Below are 25696 nucleotides of genomic sequence, written 5' to 3'. Positions count from 1 at the left end.
TCCGCCTGCCTCGGCCTCCTGAAGGGCTGGGATGACAGGCATGAGCCACCGTGCCCAGCCTTCCCTGTGCTTTTCCTCCCACGCTTCACCCACACTCCAACCAGATCTGCAGACACGGCTGAGGGGCCCTCCATCTAATCAGAAAGGGCAGCCCTTTGCATGGACAGGCCCATAAGCATGTGGCTCAGCAAAGAAGTGGCATCTTGTACAGAGTGCACAGGCCAACACATGTGCACACACAGAGCATAAGGCCACCAGGTTAGGTCTTTGTTCTGCATATGGGAGGGCCCTGCATCCAAGCTTCCTGCCCTCAGTTCCCATATGCTTGTTAATCACCACTGTGAGGCCCCCAGGACCCTGCCCACTCCTGCCCTGCCCACCCACTAGCTCTGGTATCTCGACCTCCAATATTGGGAGCACCCCAGTCCTTTCTCTCACAGACTTGTCTTACCTCTCTGAGACAGAAGAACAAGTCAGTCCCATGGCTCATTCACAAAGCCAGCCCTGAACCCAGGTCTGACTCAGATGCCAAAACCTCCAGTCATCCCAGGGACTGGCCCCACCCCATGGTGGGCTGTGCCACAGCTCTCAGCTGGACAGAGCCCCTATGGATGTAGTGTGGCAGATGGCCTGCCTTTCCTGATGCCCCAGCACCTGCCACATGCCACCCATCCAGGCCCCCAGAGCTATACCTGCAGCAAGGCCAGGTCCGCATCCTGAGCTAGCTGCTGCAGGTTCTTCACAGCAGATGTGGTCTTGATCACCCGCACTAGGGCAGGGGAGCAGTCGATAGGAAGTTCACCCAGCAAGGACTTCTCATCACTGAGCAGCAGCAGGGCGTGGTAGGGGCTGCAAAACAATCACCTGTTACGGAACACACGAAGTACAGGAACCTGCACCACGTATGCACCACGTATGCACCAGGTATGCACCACGTATGCACCAGGTATGCACCTGGGACACAAACGTGCAGCTGGAGCCTCCCAGCCCTCAACTGCGGAGAGAAGGGCCAAGAGTGGGATCTGAGAAAAGGTCAGTGGTCTGTTTAGAGGCCTTCACAAAATCTGCCAAGGATTGGCTCCTGTCTGTAATCCCGGCACTTTGGGGAGGCCAAGGCAGGCAGTCACGTGAGGTCAGGAGTTTGAGACCAACCTGGCCAACATGGTGAAACCCCAACTCTACTAAAAATACAAAAATTATCCGGGTGTGGTTGCACCCACCTGGGGTCCCAGCTACTCAGGAGGCTGAGGCAGGAGAATCGCTTCAGCCTGGGAGGCGGAGGTTGCAGTGAGCCGAGATTGTGCCATTGCACTCCAGCCTGGCGAGAGCGAGACTCTGTCTCAAAAACAACAAAAACAAAAACCTGCAAGGATTATGTCACCCTCAGTAAAAAACACATGACAAAAGTGGGGAAGGTTTGAAGACTGGACTCCATATCCCACCGCAGAGACGCCCAGCAAACATTTGTTGATTGAAGAAATGAATGAATCTTTCCTAAGGAAATTGTCCCAAATATGAGAAAAGCAAAATCCCCTTCACAGACTAAGAACAGAAGTACGTTAAAATATGCTTAGCTAAGACTGAAAGGAAAGAGCACGAACTGGGGAGGGTGGAACTAGGCAGCGCTTTGCTTTCTGTCATTTCCAAATTTCAGCAACGTACCCAGATATATTTTTTTAATTAAAAAATGTTCAAGGAACTGGGGGACTTGGGAACGGGTGGTACCAGAAGACTGGGCTCAGTTCTTTCCTTGCAGAAAATCAATTAAATTGCCAGGGCACAGTGGCTCACGCCTGTAATCTCAGCACTCTGGCAGGCCAAGGTGGGTGGATCATGAGGTCAGGAGTTCAAGACCAGCCTGGCCAACATGGTGAAACCCCATCTCTACCAAAAATACAAAAATTAGCCAGGTGTGGTGGTGTGCACCCATAATCCCAGCTACTAAGGAGGCTGAGGCAGGAGAATTGCTTGAACCTGGGAGACAGAGGCTGCAGTGAATGGAGATTGCGCCACTGCACTCGAACCCAGAACAAGACTCCGTCTCAAAAAAAAAAAAAGAATGAATGAAAAAACAAAGTCAATTAAATTAAGAAAGTATACTTTGGGAGGCCGCGATGGGCGTATCACCTGAGGTCAGGAGTTCGAGACCAGCCTGGCCAACATGGTGAAACCCTGTCTCTACTAAAAATACCAAAAAAATTAGCCGGGCATGGCAGTGGGCGCCTGTAATCCCAGCTACTTGGGAGGCTGAGGCAGGAGAATCGCTTGAACCCAGGAGGTAGAAGTAGTGGTGAGCTGAGATCGCGCCACTACACTCCAGCCTGGGCGATAAGAGCAAAACTCTGTCTTTCTCTCTCTCACACACACACAAAGAAAAAGAAAGTAACTGAGATCCCGTGAGTGCTGACTGAAATGCAAAAGACTGGGGTGGGGGCAACACCATCAAGCTGAAGTCCCTTCAGCCCTCCAGCCTCCCCCAGGACACTCAGCCCCACATCCAGGCTGCCCTGCCCAGGCCTAAGGTGGTGCCAGGAGGGCCCAGGGGAAACCTGGGATTGCTCATTTCTGGACACAACTGGATACAAAACTATGTGTTTTTTTTTTTTTTTTTTTTTTTTTTGAGACGGAGTCTCGCTCTGTAGCCCAGGCTGGAGTGCAGTGGCCGGATCTCAGCTCACTGCAAGCTCCGCCTCCCGGGTTCACGCCATTCTCCGGCCTCAGCCTCCCGAGTAGCTGGGACTACAGGCGCCCGCCACCTCGCCCGGCTATTTTTTGTATTTCTTAGTAGAGACGGGGTTTCACCGTGTTAGCCAGGATGGTCTCGATCTCCTGACCTCGTGATCCGCCCATCTCGGCCTCCCAAAGTGCTGGGATTACAGGCTTGAGCCACCGCGCCCGGCCAAAACTATGTGTTTTAACATCTATAAACAGCACAGCCCCATCTGCCAGCTTCCGCAGAGGGACGAAGAAAAGAGAATTTTTGGAACAAAGTTAACTGGTAAAATCTCAGGCAGAAGCTAAAGGAAAGGGCCCTGGCAGGGAGTGAGCACGTGGGGCTGGGCACTCACCGGATGGCTTTCAGGCTCCGTTCGATGGCCTCTGGGGGGATCAGGCTAGAGGCCGCATAGTGGATCTTGTGCGGCAGGCAGAAGCTCACCTCCAGCCAGCTGTTGATGTGAAGCCGAACCACACCCGACGTGCACAGGCTGCAGAGAGTGGGCGCTGTTACCCCTTCACACAAACTTTCCAACCATGCACACAGATCAGAAAACACCCTGCTCAATGGTGCTGATTCCCCTGCTGTTGAGAGGAAACTGCAGGTGGAGACCTGGGCAGGAGCGCATCTCTTAAGAAAAGAAAATAAGGGCTCTCTTTAAGAAAAGAAAATAAGGGGTCCGGGCGCAGTGGCTCACACCTGTAATCCCAGCACTTTGGGAGGCCGAGGTGGGTGGATCATGAGGTCAGCAGTTCGAGACCAGCCTGGCCAACATGGTGAAATCCTGTCTCTACTAAAAATACAAAAATTAGCCAGGCGTGGTGGCACACACCTGTAGTTCCAGCTACCTGGGAGGCTGAGGCAGGAGAATCGCTTGAACCCAGGAGGCAGAGGTTGCAGTGAGCTGAGATCATGCCACTGCACTCCAACCTGAGCAACAAGGCAAGACTGTCTCAAAAAAAAAAAAAAAAGAAGAAGAAGAAGAAGAAAGAAGAAATATATTTCTGGCTAGTCCTGGATTCTGTAGTCCAACCAGACTGCCAGGGCTTGAGAGAAGCTGTAGCCCTGTCCTGGAGACTCAATGCACTAGAGGCACTCTAACTCAGGCCCCTGCCCGTCCAGACCCCTGACAGACACCCAACACCCAGAGCAAAGCCTCCCTGTGAATGGGCCTGCCCTGCACACCTTACGAAGACCCAGTCACAGGTGCACGTCCAGGCAGAGCAGTGGCTGTCTCAGAGGGAGAGGAGGGCAGGGAAGGAGTGCCAAGTCCCCCCAGAGTGTTCCAGTGGTGAGAAGCACACAGTGCTCACCTCCCTGCACTCTGCAGATGCCCACAGCACCCCAGTTGCAGTGCATGTGGATACCAAGTGATCACCACAAGCCAACCGTCCTAGTCAGCCCCAACACTTCATTACCACGGAAACCCTCTCACTCCACATTCTATCAGTAACGGCAACTTGGTTCTTTCAGGTCCCAAAGCTTGCTCAGGCCAAACATAGCAACACCATCCCAGATTCCTTATTTCTTTCACAATCCACTTTAAACCATCAGCAAATCCTGTCTGCTCCACCTGCAGGGATGTCCAAAATTCAGGCCTTTTCAGCACCACCAGGCCCAAGACACCCAGAGCACTGGCCCCTCTGCCTACCCCTCCCCACATTCCCACCTGGACAGTCCCAGCCAGGGGCCTGCAACACCCACATTCCTGTGACCTCACCTCCTATGCCCAGTCACTCAGGTTCAGCTGTGCTCAGAGCCCTGGCATTTGCCGTTGCCCACGAACTCTCTACAGACACCCCAAGCCTCCTTTACTCCATCGGTCTCCACTCAAGTGTCACATTCTCACTGAAGCCATCCCTGACTCCAAGCCCACTGGCACTCCAACCCCTGACTTGCTGCCTAATGCTGTCTCCCCAACCAGAACTCACTCCTCAGGAGGGGGGCTTGTGGGTTTCATTCTCTGCTCTCTACACATTGTAAAATGTGTCAGGCACGTAGGCACAGAGCTGCATTTCCTGAATGAAGCCAAGGAACACACCGCCCTCCCTGTGTGCACTGTCTTTCCTAGGAAGCCCTGCCCCAAGAACGGGCTCCACACTGGGGATGCAGCCCACGTCATCCCCTGGGGGAACCACACAAAACAAGGAATGACTCGTTTTCACCAGGAGCTTCTAAAACTCCCTGATGGAGAAACCAAGGCCCCCACCCTGCTCCACCGCTCACCACAAAGCCCCCTTGCCTTAAATAAGAGCCAACAGCACTTGTTCTATGACACAGAGGAGATGCAACTGCTCGAGCAAAGCTGTCTGCAGCTGGCCTTCACCACATCCCTGGGGGCTCCAGGCACCAGGGGTGGGATCTCCACCCACTCTTGTCAAGGCCTGGCCACTCAAAGTAGCCGGCACCTTCCTTGTGTCCTGCACAGGGAACACAGCATGTAAAGCCTCACAGTGACACCAGTTCTAAAATAGAAGCAAAATACATACAAGTTCTTCTCCAAACTGCCCATTTCTACAGCACCTCCCCCATCATGTTTCCTCTGTTCACTGCCCCACCACCCAGGAGAGCAGCCAACTGGTGCTTTTCCCATCACCCCCTGACCCTATTCCGCTATTCTCAGCTCCCAGTTGGCAGGACAGGCCAACACACTCACATCCGGCTAAGTCCGGGAGGCCTGGCCAGACTTCTGGCCGCCCCAGGCCAGAAGGTACAAACGGCCCCTCCAACGTCTCTCAGGACATGTCAATATGGGTGCTGAGAGAACACCACGGCCCCAAGGTCCCAGAGGAGGGCACCAGTCTCAGCTTCTTCCAGAACTGCATGCTAACCAAGTATGTCAGAGCAGAGAGAGGCTCCCAGAACCTTACCTCTCTTTGGTCAGGGTCTTTGCAGGGTGAAAAAATCATATCAAACCCTAAGAAATGTCCCAGCCTCTAAGGAATTAAAGATCATACCAGGAGAGATTTGTCCAGGGGATTCAGGTTAGTTACTCAACTTGAGTGAGCAATAGTTAGGATCTTGGCATCCGTATGCAACAGGGAAGAAAGCACAAGTGAGAGGTGGCCCCACGCACTGTGCTGTTACCATCTGGGTCAGCAAGGAGGGCCACTGGAAATAAACGGCCTATTTTTTTTTTCTTTTTTCTGAGACAGGGTCTCACTGTTGCTCAGGCTGGAGTGCAGTGGTGCCATCTCCGCTCACTGTAGCGATCTTCTGGGCTCAAGACAAACTCCCAGGTAGCTGGGACTACAGACATGTACCACTACACCCGGGTATTTTTTTTTTTAAGAGACGGGGTCTCACTATGTTGCCTAGGCTAGTCTCAAAGTCCTGGGCTAAAGCGATCCTCCCACCTTGGCTTTTCAAAGTGCTGCGATTACAGGCATGAGCCAGCACACCCACCCAAGACCTTTCTGTTTCTGTACTATGTGGCTCAAAGTGGCTGCTGGGACACCACAGAGTCAGAATACGGAGGCTGCTATCGTTTCAAAGGTAGCTGTCCTTGCTCCGCCTAGGAGCACAGTGAGGCCTTATGACAAGTGCTGTGGCTCCCAGCACCAGCTTAGGTACTTGGAATGCAGCAGGGAAGGAAACAACTTGGCTGCTCTGCACGTTGGGGGCTTCATTTGGTGGCATCAAGACAGACACATAGGCCGGGCGCGGTGGCTCACGCCTGTAATCCCAGCACTTTGGGAGGCCGAGGCGGGCGGATCACGAGGTCAGGAGATCGAGACCATCCTGGCGAACACGGTGAAACCCCATCTCTACTAAAAATACAAAAAAATTAGCCGGGCGTGGTGGCAAGCGCCTGTAGTCCCAGCTACTCAGGAGGCTGAGGCAAAATAGCGTAAACCCGGGAGGCGGAGCTTGCAGTGAGCCGAGATGGCGCCACTGCACTCCAGCCTGGGTGACAGAGTGAGACTCCACCTCAAAAAAAAAAAAAAGACAGACACATAATTGGCTGGGTGCAGCGGCTCACGCCTGTAATCCCAAAACCTGGGAGGCCAGGTGGGCCGATCACTTGAGGTCAGGAGTTCAAGACCAGCCTGGCCAACATGGTGAAACCCCGTCTCTACTAAAAATACAAAAATTAGGCCAGGCGCGGTGGCTCACACCTGTAATCCCAGCACTTTGGGAGCCTGAGGCGGGCGGATCACCTGAGGTCAGGAGTTCCAGACCAGACTGACCAACAGGGAGAAACCCCGTCTCTACTAAAAGTACAAAATTAGCTGGGCGTGGTGGCACATGCCTGTAATCCCAGCTACTCGGGAGGCTGAGACAGAAGAATCACTTGAACCTGGGAGGCAGAGGTAGAGGTGGAGGTTGCAGTGAGCTGAGATCGTGCCATTGCACTCCAGCCTGGGCAACGAGAGTGCAACTCCATCTAAAAAAAAAAAAAAAAAAGAATTAGCCGGGTATAGTGGCAGGCACCTGTAATCCCAGCTACTTAGGAGGCTGAGGCAGGAGTATCACTTTAACCAGGGAGGCGGAGGTTGCAGTGAGCTGAGATCGTGCCATTGCACTCCAGCCTGGGCACAAGAGTGAAACTCTATCTCAAAAAAAAAAAAAAGGCCGGGCGCGGTGGCTCAAGCCTGTAATCCCAGCACTTTGGGAGGCCGAGACGGGCGGATCACGAGGTCAGGAGATCGAGACCATCCTGGCTGACACGGTGAAACCCCGTCTCTACTAAAAAATACAAAAAACTAGCCGGGCGAGGTGGCGGGCGCCTGTAGTCCCAGCTACTCGGGAGGCTGAGGCAGGAGAATGGCGTGAACCCGGGAGGCGGAGCTTGCAGTGAGCTGAGATCCGGCCACTGCACTCCAGCCTGGGCGACAGAGCAAGACTCCGTCTCAAAAAAAAAAAAAAAAAAAAAAAATTAGCCGGGTGTGGTGGCAGGCACCTGTAATCCCAGCTACTTGGGAGGCTGAGGCAGGAGAATCACTTGAACCCAGGAGGCAGAGGTTCCAGTGAGCCAAGATTGCACCATTGCACTCAAGCCTGGGTGACAGAGCGAGACCCTGTCTCAAAAAAAATTGAAATTAAAGTTTTTTTAAAAAGACACGTAATTGTAATCAAATTGTATGGAGCATTAGAAACTGGAGAGAGTTATAGGAAAAGGAATAGGGGCTTGGAACACACCTCATGGAAAGCCAGGAACAAGTGCCAGCTATGGGTATGGAGAAATGAGGGCAAGAGGGAGAACACATCAAAGTTCTTCTAGTGACTTCCCAGCTTGGTCACCTCTGCTGCCCTCATCATGTCAGCTGTCCTTGGAGCTGCAGTCATGCGGTCTGTTTTGTACACTGGTGTGGGGCCCTCTCCTTTGTCAGAGACATGTCATGTTGGTTCCTCTAATTTCCACGTGGACTTTACTCCATTTTCCCAGGCATCAGCTCACCCACCTGCTGCTTTCTCCCTCAGAGCACTCTGCACTGAGGCTGGTGCTTCTTTATGAACTAACCCAGCTCCCTAGAGCGGTGACAAGTGCTGCCACCAGGAGTGCCCCAAGGGCCATGGGCAGACCTGGGCAAATTCCCTAAACATGTCAGAGAGACGACTGCTCGGGAAATGTGCCGGCCCAGCCTCCAGCCTGTAAATCCCCCACAGCAAGAGGGTAAGCCAGGAGCTGCACTAAAGTCTGTTAAGAAGAGGGAAGAGAAAGGTTTGCCTCTGTTTTTAAGTCTGCAGCTTTAAGACAAGAGCGCTTAGCAAAAGTAGGGATTGGGCCCTGAAAGGTTTCCTGCCGAGCTTATACTTCTATTTGCAAGGTGTTTAATGGTTTGGTCTGAAAACACTCTGGAGGAAAACACTGTCCTCCTCAAGGCTTATCCAGCCCCTCACACAGCTCTGGGCCAGCCAAGAGGGTCCAGCCCAGTCTGTGACAGGAGATAAGTGCCCCAGCCAAAGCCCTGCATCCTGACCATGACTGTGCAAAAGGGAATGGCTGGCTTCAAACACACTCTCGCCGTTTATCTCCAAGACAGAAATGTGCACACGCTTATTCTAGTCCCCTCAGCTTTTAGCCTCTGAGAAAGTATCCATTCCTAACCTTAGAACTGGACAGGACCTCTGAAGCTATCCCACACACCTCTGCATCCTCTGGTCCCAAGGATGGGCCCGGCTTCCTACTCTAAGTAGTGGGATGCTGCATAACCCAAAAGATCTATGTGGGTTCCAAACAGCTTACGTTGAAATTTCTTTTTTTTTTTTTTTTTTGAGACGGAGTCTCGCTGTGTCACCCAGGCTGGAGTGCAGTGGCCGGATCTCAGCTCACTGCAAGCTCCGCCTCCCGGGTTTTACGCCATTCTCCTGCCTCAGCCTCCGAGTAGCTGGGACTACAGGCGCCCGCCACCACGCCCGGCTAGTTTTTTGTATTTTTAGTAGAGACGGGGTTTCACCATGTTAGCCAGGATGGTCTCGATCTCCTGACCTCGTGATCCACCCGCCTCGGCCTCCCAAAGTGCTGGGATTACAGGTGTGAGCCACCGCGCCCGGCCACGTTGAAATTTCAAACAAAAGTTTATATACAGGTTCGTTTTTATGGAAAACCCTCAGGATATTCACAGAGGGTCCATGGGACCAACCCTGCTCTCAACACTTCGCAATGCAAGGCTCCGCACCAAGTACCACCTACCCAGCCAGACCCTGGACAGCGCTCCCCACCACAGGTCCTGTTAACTGGGAGAACCATTCAGCAAATCACTCTTCACACTCCATAAACCTACACTGCTGTTATTCCCACCCACACATGCCATCGACCCCTAGTGGATGATGAGCTGTGCTCCTCCACAGGCTGAGTGTAGGGGCTATTTATGTTGCAGAAACTGAAGAGACATCCCTGCCCTCCTGGGAGACACAATTCAATGGTCATATGAATGAGTGACATGCTGTCACCGAGGCCACTGGGCTCCACAGGGAGACACAAGTGCTAGGTCTGGCACAAGTGTTGGGGTGGCCTCCTGAGAGAGTCACATTCCCAGACTATATTCACAGATGTTAGGTCCCGCAGGACAGGGCCAACAGGCTATTCCGCCACACCATAACCCAAGCTTTAATTAAAATAGCAACTGGGGACTGCGCACGGTGGCTCACGCCTATAGTCCTAGCACTTTGGGAGGCCGAGGTTGGCGGATCACAAGGTCAGGAGTTCAAGACCAGGCTGGCCAACATGCAGAAACCCCATCTCTACTAAAAATACAAAAATTAGCCGGGCATAGTGGCAGGCGCCTGTAATCCCAGCTGCTCAGGAGGCTGAGGCTGGAGAATCGCTTGAGCCTGGGAGACAGAGGCTGCAGTGAACCAAGATCATGCCATTGCACTCCAGCCTGGGTGACAAAGCAAGATTCCGTCTCAAATAAATAAATAAATATAGCAACTGGGGGCCAGGCATGGTGGCTCATGCCTATAAACTCAGCACTTTGGGAGGCTAAGGCGGGTAGATTGCTTGAGTCCTGGAATTCAAGATCAGCCAGGGCAACATGGCAAAATCCCATTTCCACAAAAAAATATAAAAACTAATCAATCCCAGCACTTTGGGAGGCCGAGGCGGGTGGATCACGAGGTCAGGAGATCGAGACCATCCTGGCTAACATGGTGAAACCCCGTCTCTACTAAAAATACAAAAAACTAGCCCGGCGTGGTGGCGGGCGCCTGTAGTCCCAGCTACTCGGAGGCTGAGGCGGGAGAATGGCGTGAACCCGGGAGGCGGAGCTTGCAGTGAGCCGAGATCACGCCACTGCACTCCAGCCTGGGCGACACAGCGAGACTCCGTCTCAAAAAAAAAAAAAAAAAACTAATCAAGAGTGGTGGTACGCGCCTATAGTCCCAGCTACTCGGGAGGCTGAGATGGGAGGATCACCTGAGCCTGGGAGGCAGATGTTGCAGTGAGCCAAGATTGCGTTCCAACCTGCTGGCAACAGAGTGAGACCCTGTCTTAAATAAAAAGAAAAAAAGAAGGAACCAGGAACAATTTCTTTGAAAAATCCCACCCCAATCTCCAACCTCATTAAGTCTCACAGCTTCTGGTCTTTCAGTTCTGTTCTGAAATTTTCCCAGATCTGGCAGTAAGTCACCATCAGGAGAAAGGGGGCTCTGTGTCCTATGTCACCTGATCAGTAATGGAAACTCAATTTCCTCTTCTTAGTGCAGAAGAGTGAGCAGCAGCAGACCAGACCCTCAAGGCCAACCATGGACCTGATGGGATGAGGACAGAGGAGAGGCCACAGCCCAGAGGGGCTCCTGGATGGCTGCAGAGCCATGCCAGTGCCAGACAAGGATGGGGTACAGGGAGAATACTACTGCCTGGACCCCTGCCAGAGAAACATAGCTCCCAGCATCCCTGGGATGAACAACAGCTTAGGAGCCTTTTTCATCAAAACTCAGATTCCTGTCCTCCTTTAATATCCACTAGGTGGCGCTGGGTTGCCTCAAGTTCTGAGCTACTCTGCAGCCCACAGATCACACAACAGGCAGTCCAAGGTTTTGTCTCCTTTCAACTTTCCAGCACAATTCAAACCTAAGAAATCATAGTCCATTCTTCCTTTAGAAATACAGTCAACGGGCTGGGCACAGTGGCTCACACCTGTAATCCCAACACTTTGGGAGGCCGAGGCGGGCAGATCTACAAGGTCAGGAGTTCGAGACCAGCCTGGCCAATATGGTGAAACCCCGTGTCTACTAAAAATACAAAAATTAGCCGGGCGTGGTGGTGTGCACCTGTAGTCCCAGCTACTCGGGAAGCTGAGGCAGAAGAATGCACTCCAGCCTGGGCGACAGAGGGATATTCCATCTCAAAAAAAAAAGAAATATAGTCAATGGTTTGGCTTTTATTTATACACATTTTTAAGAGACAGGGTCTCACCATGTTGCTGGGGCTGGAGTACAGTGGCTATTCATTCAGACACCAGCATAGAGCACTACAAGCTCGAACTCCTGGGCTCAAGTGATGGCCTCGACTGTAAGATGGGACTACAGGAACACACCACCACACCAGCTTGGTTTTTATTTTAATTCCAAGTTAGCCTGATTTTTGCTTGTAATCTAATCCTAGTTGAGGCATACACTCAGAATAAGGGAACAATTTCCAAGAAAGAGATTGGATACCAGGCAATTCAAGACCAGAGGGTAGTAATTCTCTCAACACAGAGAAAACATTAGTGTGATAACAATGAATAAAAGACACGGTCAGACTACATGACCACTTGGAACAATTTCCAAGAAAGAGATTGGATACCAGGCAATTCAAGACCAGAGGGTAGTAATTCTCTCAACACAGAGAAAACATTAGTGTGATAACAATGAATAAAAGACACGGTCAGACTACATGACCACAAAGGTCCCATTCTCCAACACAGAAGGGGCCAGAAAACAAAGCAATCACCTGGCAAGGGCTGATGTTCTCTCACACCTGGAGAGGCTCAGTCCCCAGGGTCACCAAGAGACAAACAAATGCTAGTTGTAACTTATATCACAAAAGGCAAATCACTCTCTTATATTTAAGGACTTATATTTTCCAATAGAAGAATGAACAAGGGATCTGAGCAGCGAGTTCACAGATAAGGCAGGTGGTTCAAACATGTGAAGACATGCATCAATGCATTACAGTAGAGCTACACAGAGCCACCATTCCCCACCTATTATACTGGTTAAGATCCACAATTTCACGAGACTCGATGTTGGCAAAGCTTGCGGGAAGAGGCATCTCATGTGTTGCTGGTGGGAGTGTAGACAGAGGTACAAACCCCTGAGAAGGAAACCCAACATTACAAATGCCATTTTCCCCATTCGTAGTGCCTTTAGGAATTTACCTTATAGATACAGAGGCGCACATACAAAATAACACAGGTAAATGGTTAGCACTGGAAGGCTGGAACAAACTCAATGATGGGGGCAGTTGCAGCTCACTAGGCAACCAAAAAAAGAATTTAAAAGTATTTTTAAAATTTTATTTATTTTTTATTTTACTTTAAAAAATTTTTTTATTATTATTATATTTGAGACGAAGTCTAGCTCTGTCACCCAGGTTGGAGTGCAGTGGCTCAATCTCAGTTCACTGCAACCTCTGCCTCCCGGATTCAAGCAATTCTTTTGCCTCAACCTCCTGAGTAGCTGGGACTACAGGCGTGCACCACCACGCCTGGCTAATGTTTTGTATTTTTAATAGAGATGGGGTTTCACCATGTTGGCCAGGCTGGTCTTGAACTCCTGACCTCATGATCCGCCCGCCTTGGCCTCCCAAAGCGCTCGGATGACAGGCGTGAGCCGCCGTGCCTGGGCCTTTTTTTTTATTTTTTATTTTTTATTTTTTTTTTATTTTTTTTTTTGAGACGGAGTCTGGCTCTGTAGCCCAGGCTAGAGTGCAGTGGCCGGATCTCAGCTCACTGCAAGCTCCGCCTCCCGGGTTCACGCCATTCTCCGGCCTCAGCCTCCCGAGTAGCTGGGGCTACAGGCGCCCGCCACCTCGCCCGGCTAGTTTTTTGTATTTCTTAGCAGAGACGGGGTTTCACCGTGTTAGCCAGGATGGTCTCGATCTCCTGACCTCGTGATCCACCCGTCTCGGCCTCCCAAAGTGCTGGGATTACAGGCTTGAGCCACCGCGCCCGGCCCTTTTTTTATTTTTGATATACGGTCTTGCTCTGTTGCCACGGCCAGAGTACATGGTACAACCACGGCTCACCGTTATCTTGATTTCCCAGGCTTAAGTGACCCTCCCACCTCAGCTTCCTGAGTAGCTGAAACTACACTTGTGCCACCACACTCAGATATTTTTTTAAAATTTTTTGTAGAAATGGAATCTCACATTGTTGCTCAGGCTGATCTTGAACTTCTGACCTCAAGCAGTCCGCCCACCTCAGCCTCCCAAAGTGCTGGGATTACAGGCGTGAGTCATCGCGCCCGGCCTGCTTGTCCACATTTAATAAAGGTGATGTTCAGCCAATATAATCAGAATAATTGTGAGGTTTATATGGTATCCTCAAGGCTTGCTGCCCTCACACAATCAGTGTCACAAATCCCAACTCTCTCAGAGTGAGGAAGAGACAGCTGGCTCCAGCTCCACCCACCGAGCCTCAATTTCCTCATGAGTGACTGGAGTCAGTGACACCCACCTAGTGAAGGCGGGCCCAGAACTTGGTGTTGCATCATTCTCAGTAAAATGTCATTTTGCAGTTGTGTGATTTCAAAACACTTTCAGACTCTCATGTATAACTTCAGACTCGTTTTCTGTTTTAAGAGGAGTCTGGAGGTGGTGGTTCCAGCAGACAGAGTGTGTGCTACTCGGCAAAGGGGCTGGCATTTAAAAAACGGCCACCGGCCAGGCATGATGGCGCACACCTGTAATCCCAGCACTTTGGGAGGCTGAGGCGGGCGGATCACACCTGAGGTCGGGAGTTCAAGACCAGCCCGACCAATATGCAGAAACCCTGTCTCTACTAAAAATACAAAATTAGCTGGGTGTGGTGGCACATGCCTGTAATCCCAGCTACTGGAGAGGCTGAGGCAGGAGAATCTCTTGAACCCGGGAGGCGGAGGTTGCTGTGAGCTGAGATCACACCATTGCACTCTAGCCTGGGCAACAAGAGCAAAACTCCATCTCGAAAAAAATAAACAGAAATAGAAGGAAAAAATAAATTAAAAAACGGCCACCAAGGTCACTTCTTTCAAGAGCAGCCACATGACTATCCCTTCCCAGTCCTCTCTGGCCCTAACCTCAGGGAACTCTGATGCTCATACCCCAGGAGAATAGTGGTCAGTACCAGAGAGCCCTACCTGTTGACACTGTTCCTCAGGCGCCAGCAGCCTGGCCCAGAAGAAGGATGTTAATAAGCACACCCACCTGTCTTACCTGTCGTAAGCTTCCTTGAGGTCCCTGGCCAGCTTGCACTTGGGCAGGATGTGATGGAATGGGGACTGAGGACCTTCATTTCCTACAAGAATCACAACACAAGATTTACAGCTCCCAAAGTAAGGAAACTTTTTGTTTTCGTTTTTGAGACAGAGTTTCACTCTTTTTTGCTCAGGCTGGAGTACAATGGCACAATCTCGGCTCACTGCAACCTCTGCCTCCCGGGTTCAAGCAAGTCTTCTGCCTCAGCCTCCCAAGTAGCTGGGACTACAGGCGCCTGCCACCACACCCAGCTAATTTTGTATTTTTTACTACAGATGGGGTTTCACTATGTTGTCCAGGCTGGTCTCGAACTCCTGACCTCAGGTGATCCGCCCACCTCGGCCTCCTAAGATGCTGGGATTACAGGCATGAGCCACCACGCCCGGCCTTTTTTTTGAGACAGGGTCTCAGTCTGTCACCTGAGCTGGTGTGCAATGGTGTGATCATAGCTAACTTCTGTCTCAACTTCCCAGGCTCAAGCGATACTCCCACCTAGTTGGGACCACACACATGCACCACTAGACCTGCTAATTTTTTTTTTTTTTTTTTTTTTTTTTTTTTGAGATGGAGTTTCACTTTTGTTGCCCGGGATAGATTGCAATGGTGTGATCTCAGCTCACTGCAACCTCTGCCTCCTGGGTTCAAGCAATTCTCCTGCCTCAGCCTCCCAAGTAGCTGGGATTACAGGTGCCCACCACCATGCCTGGTTAATTTTTTTGTATTTTTAGTAGAGACAGGTATTCACCATGGCCAGGCTGGTCTCGAACTCCTGTCCTCAAGTGATCCACCCACCTGGGCCTCCCAAACTGCTGGGATTATAAGCATGAGCCACCACACCTGCCCTAGACCTGCTGATTTTTAAATTTTTTGTAGAGATGGAGTCTCGCTATGTGGCCCAGGCTGGTCTCAAACTCCTGGGCTCAAGTGATCCTCCCATCTCGTCCTCCCAAAGTGCTGGGATTACAGATGTGAGCTACCACGTCTAGCCAAAAAGTTTCATAAATTTCTAACAAAATATATGCAGACTTAAAATTTTTTTTACTTCCTGTGATAAAGTCACAGACTCTAAAAAGACAATGTTTAAAAAAACAAAACTTTTGGATCGTTATTATGATAATTATAATTAGTACACAATTGGCCAAAACAGAAACATATTATAAATTTTGACAGATAATTGTCAAACATAAAAAGTTTTTCTTTTGTTTTTTTGTTTTTTGAGACAGGGTCTCACTCTGTCACCCTCGCTAGAATGCAGTGGTGCAATCTCAGCTCACTGCAACCTCCGCCTCCCAGGGCTCAGGTGATTCTCCCACCTCAGCATACCGAGTAGCTAGAACTATGGGCACACATGACTGTGCCCGGCTAATTTTTGGGTTTTTTTGGTAGAGGCAGGATTTCACCATGTTCCCCACACTGATCCTGAATTCCTGAGCTCAAGCAATGTACCCGCCTCAGCCTCCCTAAGTGCTGGGATTACAGGCATGAGCCACCACACCCAGCCACAAGTAAATTTTTACTGAAAATGCACCTGAGTCAGAGAGGCTGTTCTTTTATTATTTATTCATGTCAATAGCTACTTTTACTTATTGCTACAACAACTAGGTCTGACTTTAGTTTTGTCCTAATTCTCTCTTTTTTATAGATGTGCTTGCCAAAGAAAATGAAGATGGAGAGTTTGTTACAGGCGTCCCTCTGTTTTGAAATCTTTACAGTAGGCCAAAAACCACTCAATGTTCTATCTGCAAACATTATTTTTAATAATTGGTTAGTTGATAGCCCAGTTAGGTCCTCCTTCAATCTGGCTGAAAACAAAGAACTGGAAACTGTCCACCTCACCAGCTGGGTATTTCCAACGCCCTCTCCTGCCCCGGGGAGTAAATACTTTCTTCAACATGTCCCACAGGGCCAGGGCTAGGCAGAGCTGCCTGACCTATGTGAACAGTGATCATGCAGCAGTGTGTGGAAAGAAAGAACATTTCTGGTTGGGAAATGTATTTCAGTACATCCATCCAGGAAAGTTCATCTACAAATGCGCCCCTTGGGAGTCTTCCTGTGCCCCTACAGGCACAATTGGTCTAGTGTGAAGATCATGTAACTTCTCTTAGCCTTAGTTTCCACATCTGCAAAATGGGGATGATCATGGACCCTGCCTTGCAAAGCTATTGTGAGGACTTCATTTTCAATGCCCAGCTCACCAAAAGCTGATGCTTGCAAGCTTCTGACTGCTCTGCTGGTGTTGGGGTGGGTGAGGCCCCACCAACATGTGCACCATTAACACTGAATGACAGCCCCTCCACAGAGGTCTGCACTGCAGAGAGGCCACCAGCCAGCCCAGACACACGCCCATCACGCCCTGCTGCACTCACCATCAGCCATGGCGGACACCTCATCCTGGAGCGCCAGGATCAGCTTGGCCTCCCGGGTGAGGTACTGGCAGCGGCGCTCCTCGTGCTGCAGCACAGTGGCAATGCGACGGGACAGGTTATGCAGACAGTTTATCACTGACGGGTCTGCGTTGGCCTGCGGGAGAGAGACCATGCACAGACTCAAACGTATGCACAGGGACACAGCTGGACAGTTTAAATGCAGCTAATACGTGTACACAGCAAAATCTCAAACCGTGAAAGAAAGTGTCTCTACTCCTTTCCCCCAGGCTCCTTTGCAGAGGCCATTGCTGCTCATTTCCTGAGCCCCCTCCAGGGCCCATCCACAGAAACGCTGGCTGTCAGCTCCCATGCTCTATTCCTGGGAGTGGCTGCCTGAATAGTAGCAGAGATGGCTCTGGAAATGTTGCTCTTAAGAACGAACAATGGTGCCTCCCTCACAAAGGACTGAATGGAAGAAATTAGTGAGCCATGTCACAAACTAGGAATAGAGCCTGCCCTGAGCAAAGACCCTGGTAGTGTCTGTGGTCACCACTGTACTGCTGACTACTGGTAGGCAGAACTAGTCTACAATATGTAAGAATTCAGTCACAACAGGCCACATTACTACAGGGACGCACGGTACAAAAACAGAGGTGCCTGGCCAATTGTTCACTGAATACTTTTGGTCCTCAAGGATGCGAAGCTGTTCCCAGCAGAAGTGACACTGGTTAACAAGAAAACCAGCAGGCTCCAGGCCCACATCTCTGCCCCAGCACTCCTTCTGCAACCATGTTGACTGGGTCAAAGGACAGTGCAGGAGGCTCTCAGGAACAAGAGGGGCCCTCGCCCCTCTGGAACCTATCAGGCACCACAGTCAGCCAGGCAAGCACATCTGCCCAAGCCAAGGGCGGAGGCATGCAGCTGTGGGGATCTGTGAAAACATCTGAGGGAGCAGATAACTGGGCCAACCATGACTCAGTGCTTCTGGAGGCCAACAGGACTGCTGAATCATCCTGTGGGGGTGAAGATGGGACAAGGGAAAGGGGTGAATGGTACTGCTGATTACAACCTCTGGTGCTGCCTCCCCCTTCTGTTTATCTGAGAGGGAAGGCCATGCCCAAAGTGTTCACAGCCAGGCTTCAGGGGCAAAGCCTGACCCAGACAGTAAATACTTTCTTCACATGGAGCTGAAGAAATTCTCTATACTCTCATCAGATCCCATGTTCACAAACAGAACTCACACCTGGGTGGACTTACAACAAGGCAGCATCCCTTGCCAGAGAAAGGACCGACTGGTGCTCCCATGCCATGCCCACCACTGGGCAGCAGGCCTACTCCTCCATGTCAAGGGCATCCCCTCAACAGTGTCCCTGGAACCAAAGGGCTGACATAAGGGGTATATACAATTGCCTCAAAACAAAACACCCATTTAGAAGAAGAATCTGTGTACAAATACTTCTATGAGCAAAGCAAGGAGGAGGAGAATGATCCTGGATATGTGATTACTCAGCTGAGGCACAACACCGTCCATGAGTTGGATGTCCAGGGCCCATACGCTTGACCTTTCCAGACATACAAGCGGATGCAGTCCCCAGTGACGCCCAATGACCTGCACTCCGTGCAAACCCAGCATGTCCGTTTGCAAAGGTCTGACACTGAGTGAGGGACATGCTGAGAAAGGTAACACCTAGGGTGTGCCAGCACTAATAGGAACTCTTAGAGACATCGTATTTTCACCATACACAACGTAAAGAGGCATGAAGTTTAAGGCGTCATCCATGAGACCTTCTCACCCCCAAAACTTGTACCCAAAGAGAACCAAGCCTTCAGAGTTAACTTCTAGTTTACAGGAAACACAGGGACAGAGAGCAAGTCTGACTGCACAATGAGATGAATCCAAATGTGGAACATTTGATGGAACAAAGGAAGGGGAGACCTCTGGATTGGCAGAGACATAAAGACACCATGTGCACTAGCTGCACCGGGTTTGCATCCTGGTTCAGACAGTCCAGCTGCGAAAATGCTTTAGCAATCAGGAAAAGCTTCAGCGGAGCAGGTACTAGGTGATGCCAACTTATTACAGTAAATCTTTTCAGATGTACAAAGGGTATCATGGCCAAAAATTAAGTGCCCATATTTTACACAGATACCTTCGGAAGTATGTAGGGATGAACAGACATAAGGTCTGGTACTTGCCTTGAAATAGAGAGAGGGAAGGAAATATATGGAACCAGGGTATAAAGGCACCTGAGACAGGCATATAAGGTTTATCAGTCTGCTTTCTCTAGTTAAGGGTTTAAAATTTTTCAAAGTAAAAAAAAAAAAGGATACATATATATTTTTTAAGATAGGGTCTCACTCTGTTGCCCAAGCTGGGGTGCAGTGGCGTGATCACTGCTCACTGCCACTTTGACCTTCCAGGCTCAGGTGATCCTCCCACTTCAGCCTCAAAAATAGCTGGGACTACAGGCGCGCATCAACATGCCTGGCTAATTTTTGTATTTTTTGTAGAGACGGGATTTTGCTATGTTGCCCAGGCTGGTCTCAAACTCCTGGGCTCAAGTGATCCACCTACCTTGGCCTCCCGAAGTGCTAGGATTACAGGAGTGAGCCACTGTGCCTGGCCAAAAGTGTATATTTTAAAAAGAAAGACTTGTCCACCCAAAAAATACAAACTCTTACATTACCCAAATTTCTCCCACTTGTCAATATCACCGCCAGCTGAAGCCCTAGACTATCTTGTTTCCTGTTGCTTTTTTTTTTTTTTTGAGATGGAGTTTCGCTCTTGTCACCCAGACTGGAGTGCAATGGCGCGATCTTGGCTCACTGCAACCTCTGCCTCCCGGGTTCAGGCGATTCTACTGCCTCAGCCACCCGAGTAGCTGGGATTACAGGCATGCACCACCACACCTGGCTAATTTCATATTTTTTAGTAAAGACAGGGTATCTCCACGCTGGTCAGGCTGGTCTCAAACTTCTGACCTCAGGTGATCCACCCACTTCGGCCTCCCAAAGTGCTGGGATTACAGGCGTAAGCCATTGTGCTCAGCTCCCGTTGCTTTTACCTGTCCATAATCAATCCATACTTCTCCAGGTTCTGGTCTGATCTCCATTTCTCATCCTCAATGGCAAGAGAATGGGCCAGTGTATAATAATTACCACATTGTTTAATCATTCCCCAAGTACTAGACACCACGATTATCTCCAGTTTAATTACTGTTATAAAAATCTTTATTCTTGCTGAGAACAAGCCGGGGGAAATCTTTATGCAGTTGTAAAAGTTGCTTGTTTTCTTGATAATACTCCTAACAGTGGGATTGCTAGATCTAAGGGCATCATATGCTCTGCTGTCACTGTTCCCCAGAGCTGAGGGCCTGCCTGCAGCATCCTGGGTGGGGCTGTGGCTGCTTCTCATCGACTGTCCCACAGGGGTTATCGGTGTTGACAGGTGGACATTTGTCATGGATTTTGTTTATTCATTTGCTTGTTTTTTGACTTACTTCATTTTTCTTTGTGACTCTTTATATTATGTAATTATGTAAGAAATACAAAGATACTATGAAAATGCAAATACTACAAAAGTGTATCAAGCAGAAAGTGAAGAACGTCTCCCAGAACCCTGTACCCCAGAAGCAATTGACAAATCATTCTGTTTCAATTTCTAGCTCCTTCTTTACCAACAAGGCAGGCCTGTCTTAAAAATTAAGCTCCAGCTGGGCGTGGCGGCTCACACCTGGAATCTCAGCACTTTGGGTGGCCAAGGAGGGAAGATCATTTGAGCCCAGGAGTTCAAGATCAGCCTGGGCAATAAGGTGAAAACTCATCTCTACAAAAACTACAAAAATTAGCAGGGGCCGCGCGCAGTGGGTCACGCCTGTAATCCCAACAGTCTGGGAGGCCAAAGTGGGAGGATCACCTGAGGTCAGGAGTTCAAGACCAGCCTGGCCAACATGGCGAGACCCCGTCTCTACTAAAAATACAAAAATTAGCTGGGCATGGTGGCATATGCCTGTAATCCCAGCTACTCGGGAGGCTGAGGTATCAGAGTCACTTGAGCCTGGGAGGCGGGGGTTGCACTGAGCCAAGATTGTGCTACCACACTCCAGCCTGGGTGACACAGTGAGATTCTGTCTCAAAAGAAAAAAAAAAAAAAAGAGAATAACTGCTAATGGGTATGGGGTTTCCTTCTGGGGTGGTTAAAGTGTTCTAGATCTAAATAGTGGTGATGGTTATACTACATGAAAGTACCAGATGCCACTGAAGCATAGCCTTCAAAATGACAAATAGTGTTATGTGTATTTTACGAAAACAAAAAGTGGTAAACAATGAAGTGCAGTCTGCCTGCACCCCAAGAGGGGCCAGCACCATGCCCACTGCAGTCCAAGCTCCGAGTCAATGACACGCTCGTAGGAAGAAAGAGCTGCTTCTCCCCAGCCCCACTCCCTGATCTTAACCATTTATATAAACACTCACCCTCAGTGCAAACACCACATTAAAAAGAATCATAGTAGGTGCTTCCCTCTTCGGGGAAGGATCTGTTTTGGAGACCTGTAAAAGATACATAATTCTAATTAATTGAGACGACTTTCTAAGGAAAGAAGCTGTTTAGAGCTATTCTACTTCAGGCATAGGAAAAGTCCCCAGAATACGGCACCAAGGTCTTGGAAAAGCAATGAATGCCTTTGTTCTAGAGGCGTGCCTACTGCATGGACAGTCACAACTATGACAAGAGTGAGAAGGTCAGTGCTCTGACCCCTCCACCCCCACAACCGCTAACAGAAGTGAGCTGACAATGCCCACAGGGGACGGGGATGGGATGGAGAGGGGCATAAATGGGTGGATGAGCCAGACCACACCCCCACTGCTGTCCCGTGTCCACCTGCATCCACCCAGGCTGTATCTCCTAAGTATGATGCATACTGAGAACAATTTAGGGACAAAACAATGTTCAGGGACAGCCAAGCCCTGAGCAGGGCCCAGGTGAGGCAGGCCAGCAAGTCTTATCTCTGTACTCCCGGTTCTGGCATCTAGCCAGCTTCACAAGGACCAGGGCACTCAAGTGAAGCATTCCAAGGGGCACAAGGGAACTCTTCAAAGCCAACTACAAGTTCTGCCACAAGGGGGAGCTGGGGCCCCAGGCGGCCCTTGCACTCATCCCCTACCCCTGACTGCAACTCCTGTCTACAGGGTGTGACCGCAGGCAGGCTGCCAACTCTCCCCTCCACTGCCTCCAGGTAGGGGACTGTGCCCCAGCTGTGGGGGCTGTGATGAGAAGGGAGGGTGAGGTCCAGGGGGCCAGGCACATCAATGGCCTCAGAAACTCCTTCCATGGAGGTTCACGAATAATACCACAGAACCTCACACAACTGCTGGATCTGTATAAATGTAGCTAAATCCTATGTTATGTGTTCTACCCTTCAGAATCTGAGTAATGCCATCACTGATCCTGCCTATATGCAGAGAGCTGACTGGCAGGCTCTGGTGTACAAGTTCCCTTCATCCTGCTAGCAAGATGAATTGCTCAGTGCTATGACACTGATTCATCAGAGAACACATAGAGAGGGTTTAGCAGAAAAATAAGTGCTAAATAATACTAATATTAACTACTAGAGTGTCTTGTAATAAATAAGAGGAAATGCTTGCACCACATTGTAGAAAATTCAAGGGTCTGACAGATGCTAGTTAACTCATCTTGGCCTCCCCTGGAAACAGACATCCTATATATAAAGGGCAGGACCACAGTCAGTAGAGACCTAGAATGCAGACTGCAAAAGCTAGGGACAGGGACTGAAGCACCTGTCTTCAGGGGCAAGAACACCTGTCTCTTTTTCCACTGGACTCTCAGGGTTTATGAAGATGCACAATTCCTAGCAAGTGTCTAATCAGGTCTCCTGCCCAACAGTTACTTTCACCAGAGCTGGTGTCAGCCTCAGTTCTGAGCCCCCCAGAGCCAGAATGGACCAGGCCTGCCAGCCCAGGGAGAGCCACATCTACCTAGAGGGTCTTTGCGTGCCCAGGGAGAACCCAACCTGCCCAAGGAGAGTCCTATCTGCCCAGGGAGAGCCACACCTGCCCAGGGAGAGCCATACCTGCCCCAGAGCATGCTGTAGCAGTGTTGGGTGCCCAACAAACCGCACATTATCAATCTTCAGTTCAAATTTTTGGCCACACATTTCAGACTTGGTTGCCAAAATTGTTGCCAGAATAACATCTGAAAACCTTAAAATTTAAAAGAGGTAGAATAAAAATAAGTTAACAATGTACCACAGCACCATGCCCTGCTGGCCCCAGAGCGGAAGGGTCTCAGTAAACTGCACCTTCATGGAGTTGCTCTGCCCCGACTGCTGATGAAAGCTACTAACAGTTGCCCTTCTGTAGCAATCCCAGCGGTTACGGATGTAAGATCACCAGAATTACAAGGTAAAAGGCATGAGAAGCACAGACTGAAGGCACATGCTGTCATTTTTTGGCATGCTCTATTAAATTCAGGAGAGAAGCAGTTGCAGTTTGCTTTCAAAGGGAGGATCAGCTGGAGCCGGCACTGCCCTGAGGAGCTGCTCTTTAAGGTTCACAGGCAGAGGGGGCGTCTCCCAATTATACTCAGGTTTGCTGGGCCGCACCTTCAACTCCCAGGACCCTGGCCCTTCACCCACAGAACCGCATGGAGGGCAAGGGGACGGTGCACAGGGAGGCATGCAGAGCGCTGACTTCCTTCGTCATAGCATGGCTGCCCAGCCATTCTCTTATCCCAAACACTTAAACTTCCCAGTTTTTATCATGGAAGAAACTTTGTGTAAGATGTGCAAGCCCACCGTGATCACAGCTATTTCCAAATGGCAGAAATACAGGGTTGTACAGGACTGGGTGCCATGGAAAAGTGGGAACAGCTGTGGTGTGGGAGGGAGGGCATCCCTTTTCAAGATCATCTGTGCCCTTATGTCTCCTTACTGGCAATGCTGATGTCTCCTGCCTGGGGGGATCCGGATAAGGGAGCATCACCTGCAGGCGTGCTGTGGGTGGTGCTGACTCTTATCTTAGAACCCAGGGCTCTGAAGGCTCTAGAAACACAAATGTACTACCTCTGATCTGGACTCAGAAGGGAGAGAAGTCCCATGCATATCTCCCCACCCAGGAAAAATATTTCTAATATCTAGGTCAGGAGGATACACTATCTTGGGGAAGGCAGCTCTAGCCTCCCCGGGGCCATATTCTGCCCCTGGACAGGGAGACCCCCTAAGGTCCTAGAAGAGACCATTGAGGACAGACATTTTAGTGTGATCCCTGGTCATGCTTCTTCCCCGGAGGCCCTCTTGGCGAAGGGGTGGGAGAGACTAACATAACTCCTCCATATTGTGATAAAAAAGGAAGGTCTGCTTTGAACTGCACTGTAGCTCAGCTCTGTAATAGCAAATGGCAAGTAGCTACAGGATTCTTTGCAAGTCTATCATGGGCTGTGGGGCTCACGCTGTTTTCCAGCCTTCCTCCTGCACTGGCACGACCCTCTAACCATCTGAAGTCACCCCAAACAAGCCCACAAACAAACCACATACGAGGGTTTGGTCAAACCTATTTGTGCCATTTGGAAACAGCCTCTCAACCCAGTCAGGTTGCAGTTGGACCTTCTGAAATCAATCTCGTTAGAGATATCCTGGGAAATGCAGGACCCACAGCCAAGTCCTCAGCAACCCACTGCAGGTCTCTCCTGCAGAGATGGAGGATGCAAGTGCCTTACACCACAGGCATAACATGCTTTCTTCAAAAACCCTAAATGGCTCACTCTGTCCTATAACTCCCATGTGTGGGACATGGTAATGTTGAAGGAGGGGTTGAGGTATTAAACCACCACCAAACACTTCAGCTCTAGCAACTGACCCAGGGCCAACACCTCACCTCCTATCTAAACAGTGCCCCTCCACTCTGCCACCAAGTGACTCAGGGGACACAGAGATAACAGAAAAATAACCACCACCACTCCAGAAAGGTCCCTTGCTCTGACAGCCCAAAATCTCCACTAAAAACTGCTGCTCTGTCATAAAGAGTCACAGGCATGTCTCAGCCTCAGTCCTCAAGCACCAGTCCAGGGACCAAATTTAGTTTGGCTGTAAGATGGTTCCTGGGATTTTCAGAGGCAAGCAGTGGTAGCCCAATTCACATTTATAAATACCTAAACTTCAAGGCGCCCTCACAACAGCCAAATAAAAGGCTCTTTCCCTGCTAGAGGCCAGGGTCTGCAGAGACAGCCAACTGGAAATCTGTGAGCTGAAGTAAAAAGTCACATTGGGCTGGGCACGGTAGTTCACGCCTGTAATCCCAGCACTTTGGGAGGCTGACGCAGGTGGATCACCTGAAGTCAGGAGTTCGAGACCAGCCTGACCAACACGGTGAAACCCCGTCTCTACTAAAAATACAAAAATTAGCCGGGTGCAGTGGTCCACGCCTGTAGTCCCAGCTAGTCGGGAGGCTGAGGCAGGAGAATCGCTTGAACCTGGACAGCGGAGTTTGAAGTGAGCGGAGATGGTGCCACTGTACTCCAGCCTGGGTGACAGAGCAAAACTCATCTCAAAAAAAAAAAAAAAATCACATTGACTTAGTGGCTGTTCATGGAGCCCTCTGAGGCAGCCAGCAGGGTGGTAGTTAGCCACTCTGTTTATCTGAGCCAATCTGGCCCACAGAGAAATCTATTCCTCACACCTTAATATTACACACATACAATGACAGAACACTTTT

At 50.1% G+C, this 25696-nt stretch overlaps 1 protein-coding gene across 5 annotated transcripts in view; it reads right to left on the bottom strand.

Annotated features, from left to right (window-relative positions):
• NPRL3 (NPR3 like, GATOR1 complex subunit) overlaps window positions 1-25696 on the bottom strand; it is a 57523-nt gene that overhangs the window by 13711 nt on the left and 18116 nt on the right. For 3 of the 5 annotated variants that reach the window (XM_025369371.1, XM_025369370.1, XM_025369369.1), the window contains 6 exons: window positions 23059-23188; window positions 21443-21517; window positions 16970-17123; window positions 14562-14643; window positions 3069-3206; window positions 693-849 (listed from right to left, as the gene is read on the bottom strand). In XM_025369371.1, coding sequence (XP_025225156.1) covers window positions 693-849; window positions 3069-3206; window positions 14562-14643; window positions 16970-17123; window positions 21443-21517; window positions 23059-23188 — 736 coding nt within the window. The remainder of the gene's footprint in view (window positions 1-692; window positions 850-3068; window positions 3207-14561; window positions 14644-16969; window positions 17124-21442; window positions 21518-23058; window positions 23189-25696) is intronic. The other 2 variants (XM_025369372.1, XM_025369373.1) reach the window with 2 other exon arrangements.

This window comes from Theropithecus gelada, chromosome 20 (genome assembly GCF_003255815.1).
Source record: "Theropithecus gelada isolate Dixy chromosome 20, Tgel_1.0, whole genome shotgun sequence".
Taxonomy (NCBI): Eukaryota; Metazoa; Chordata; class Mammalia; order Primates; family Cercopithecidae; genus Theropithecus; species Theropithecus gelada.
Note: the sequence above shows the minus strand (reverse complement) of the source record. Positions and strands in the feature narration are given on the sequence as shown.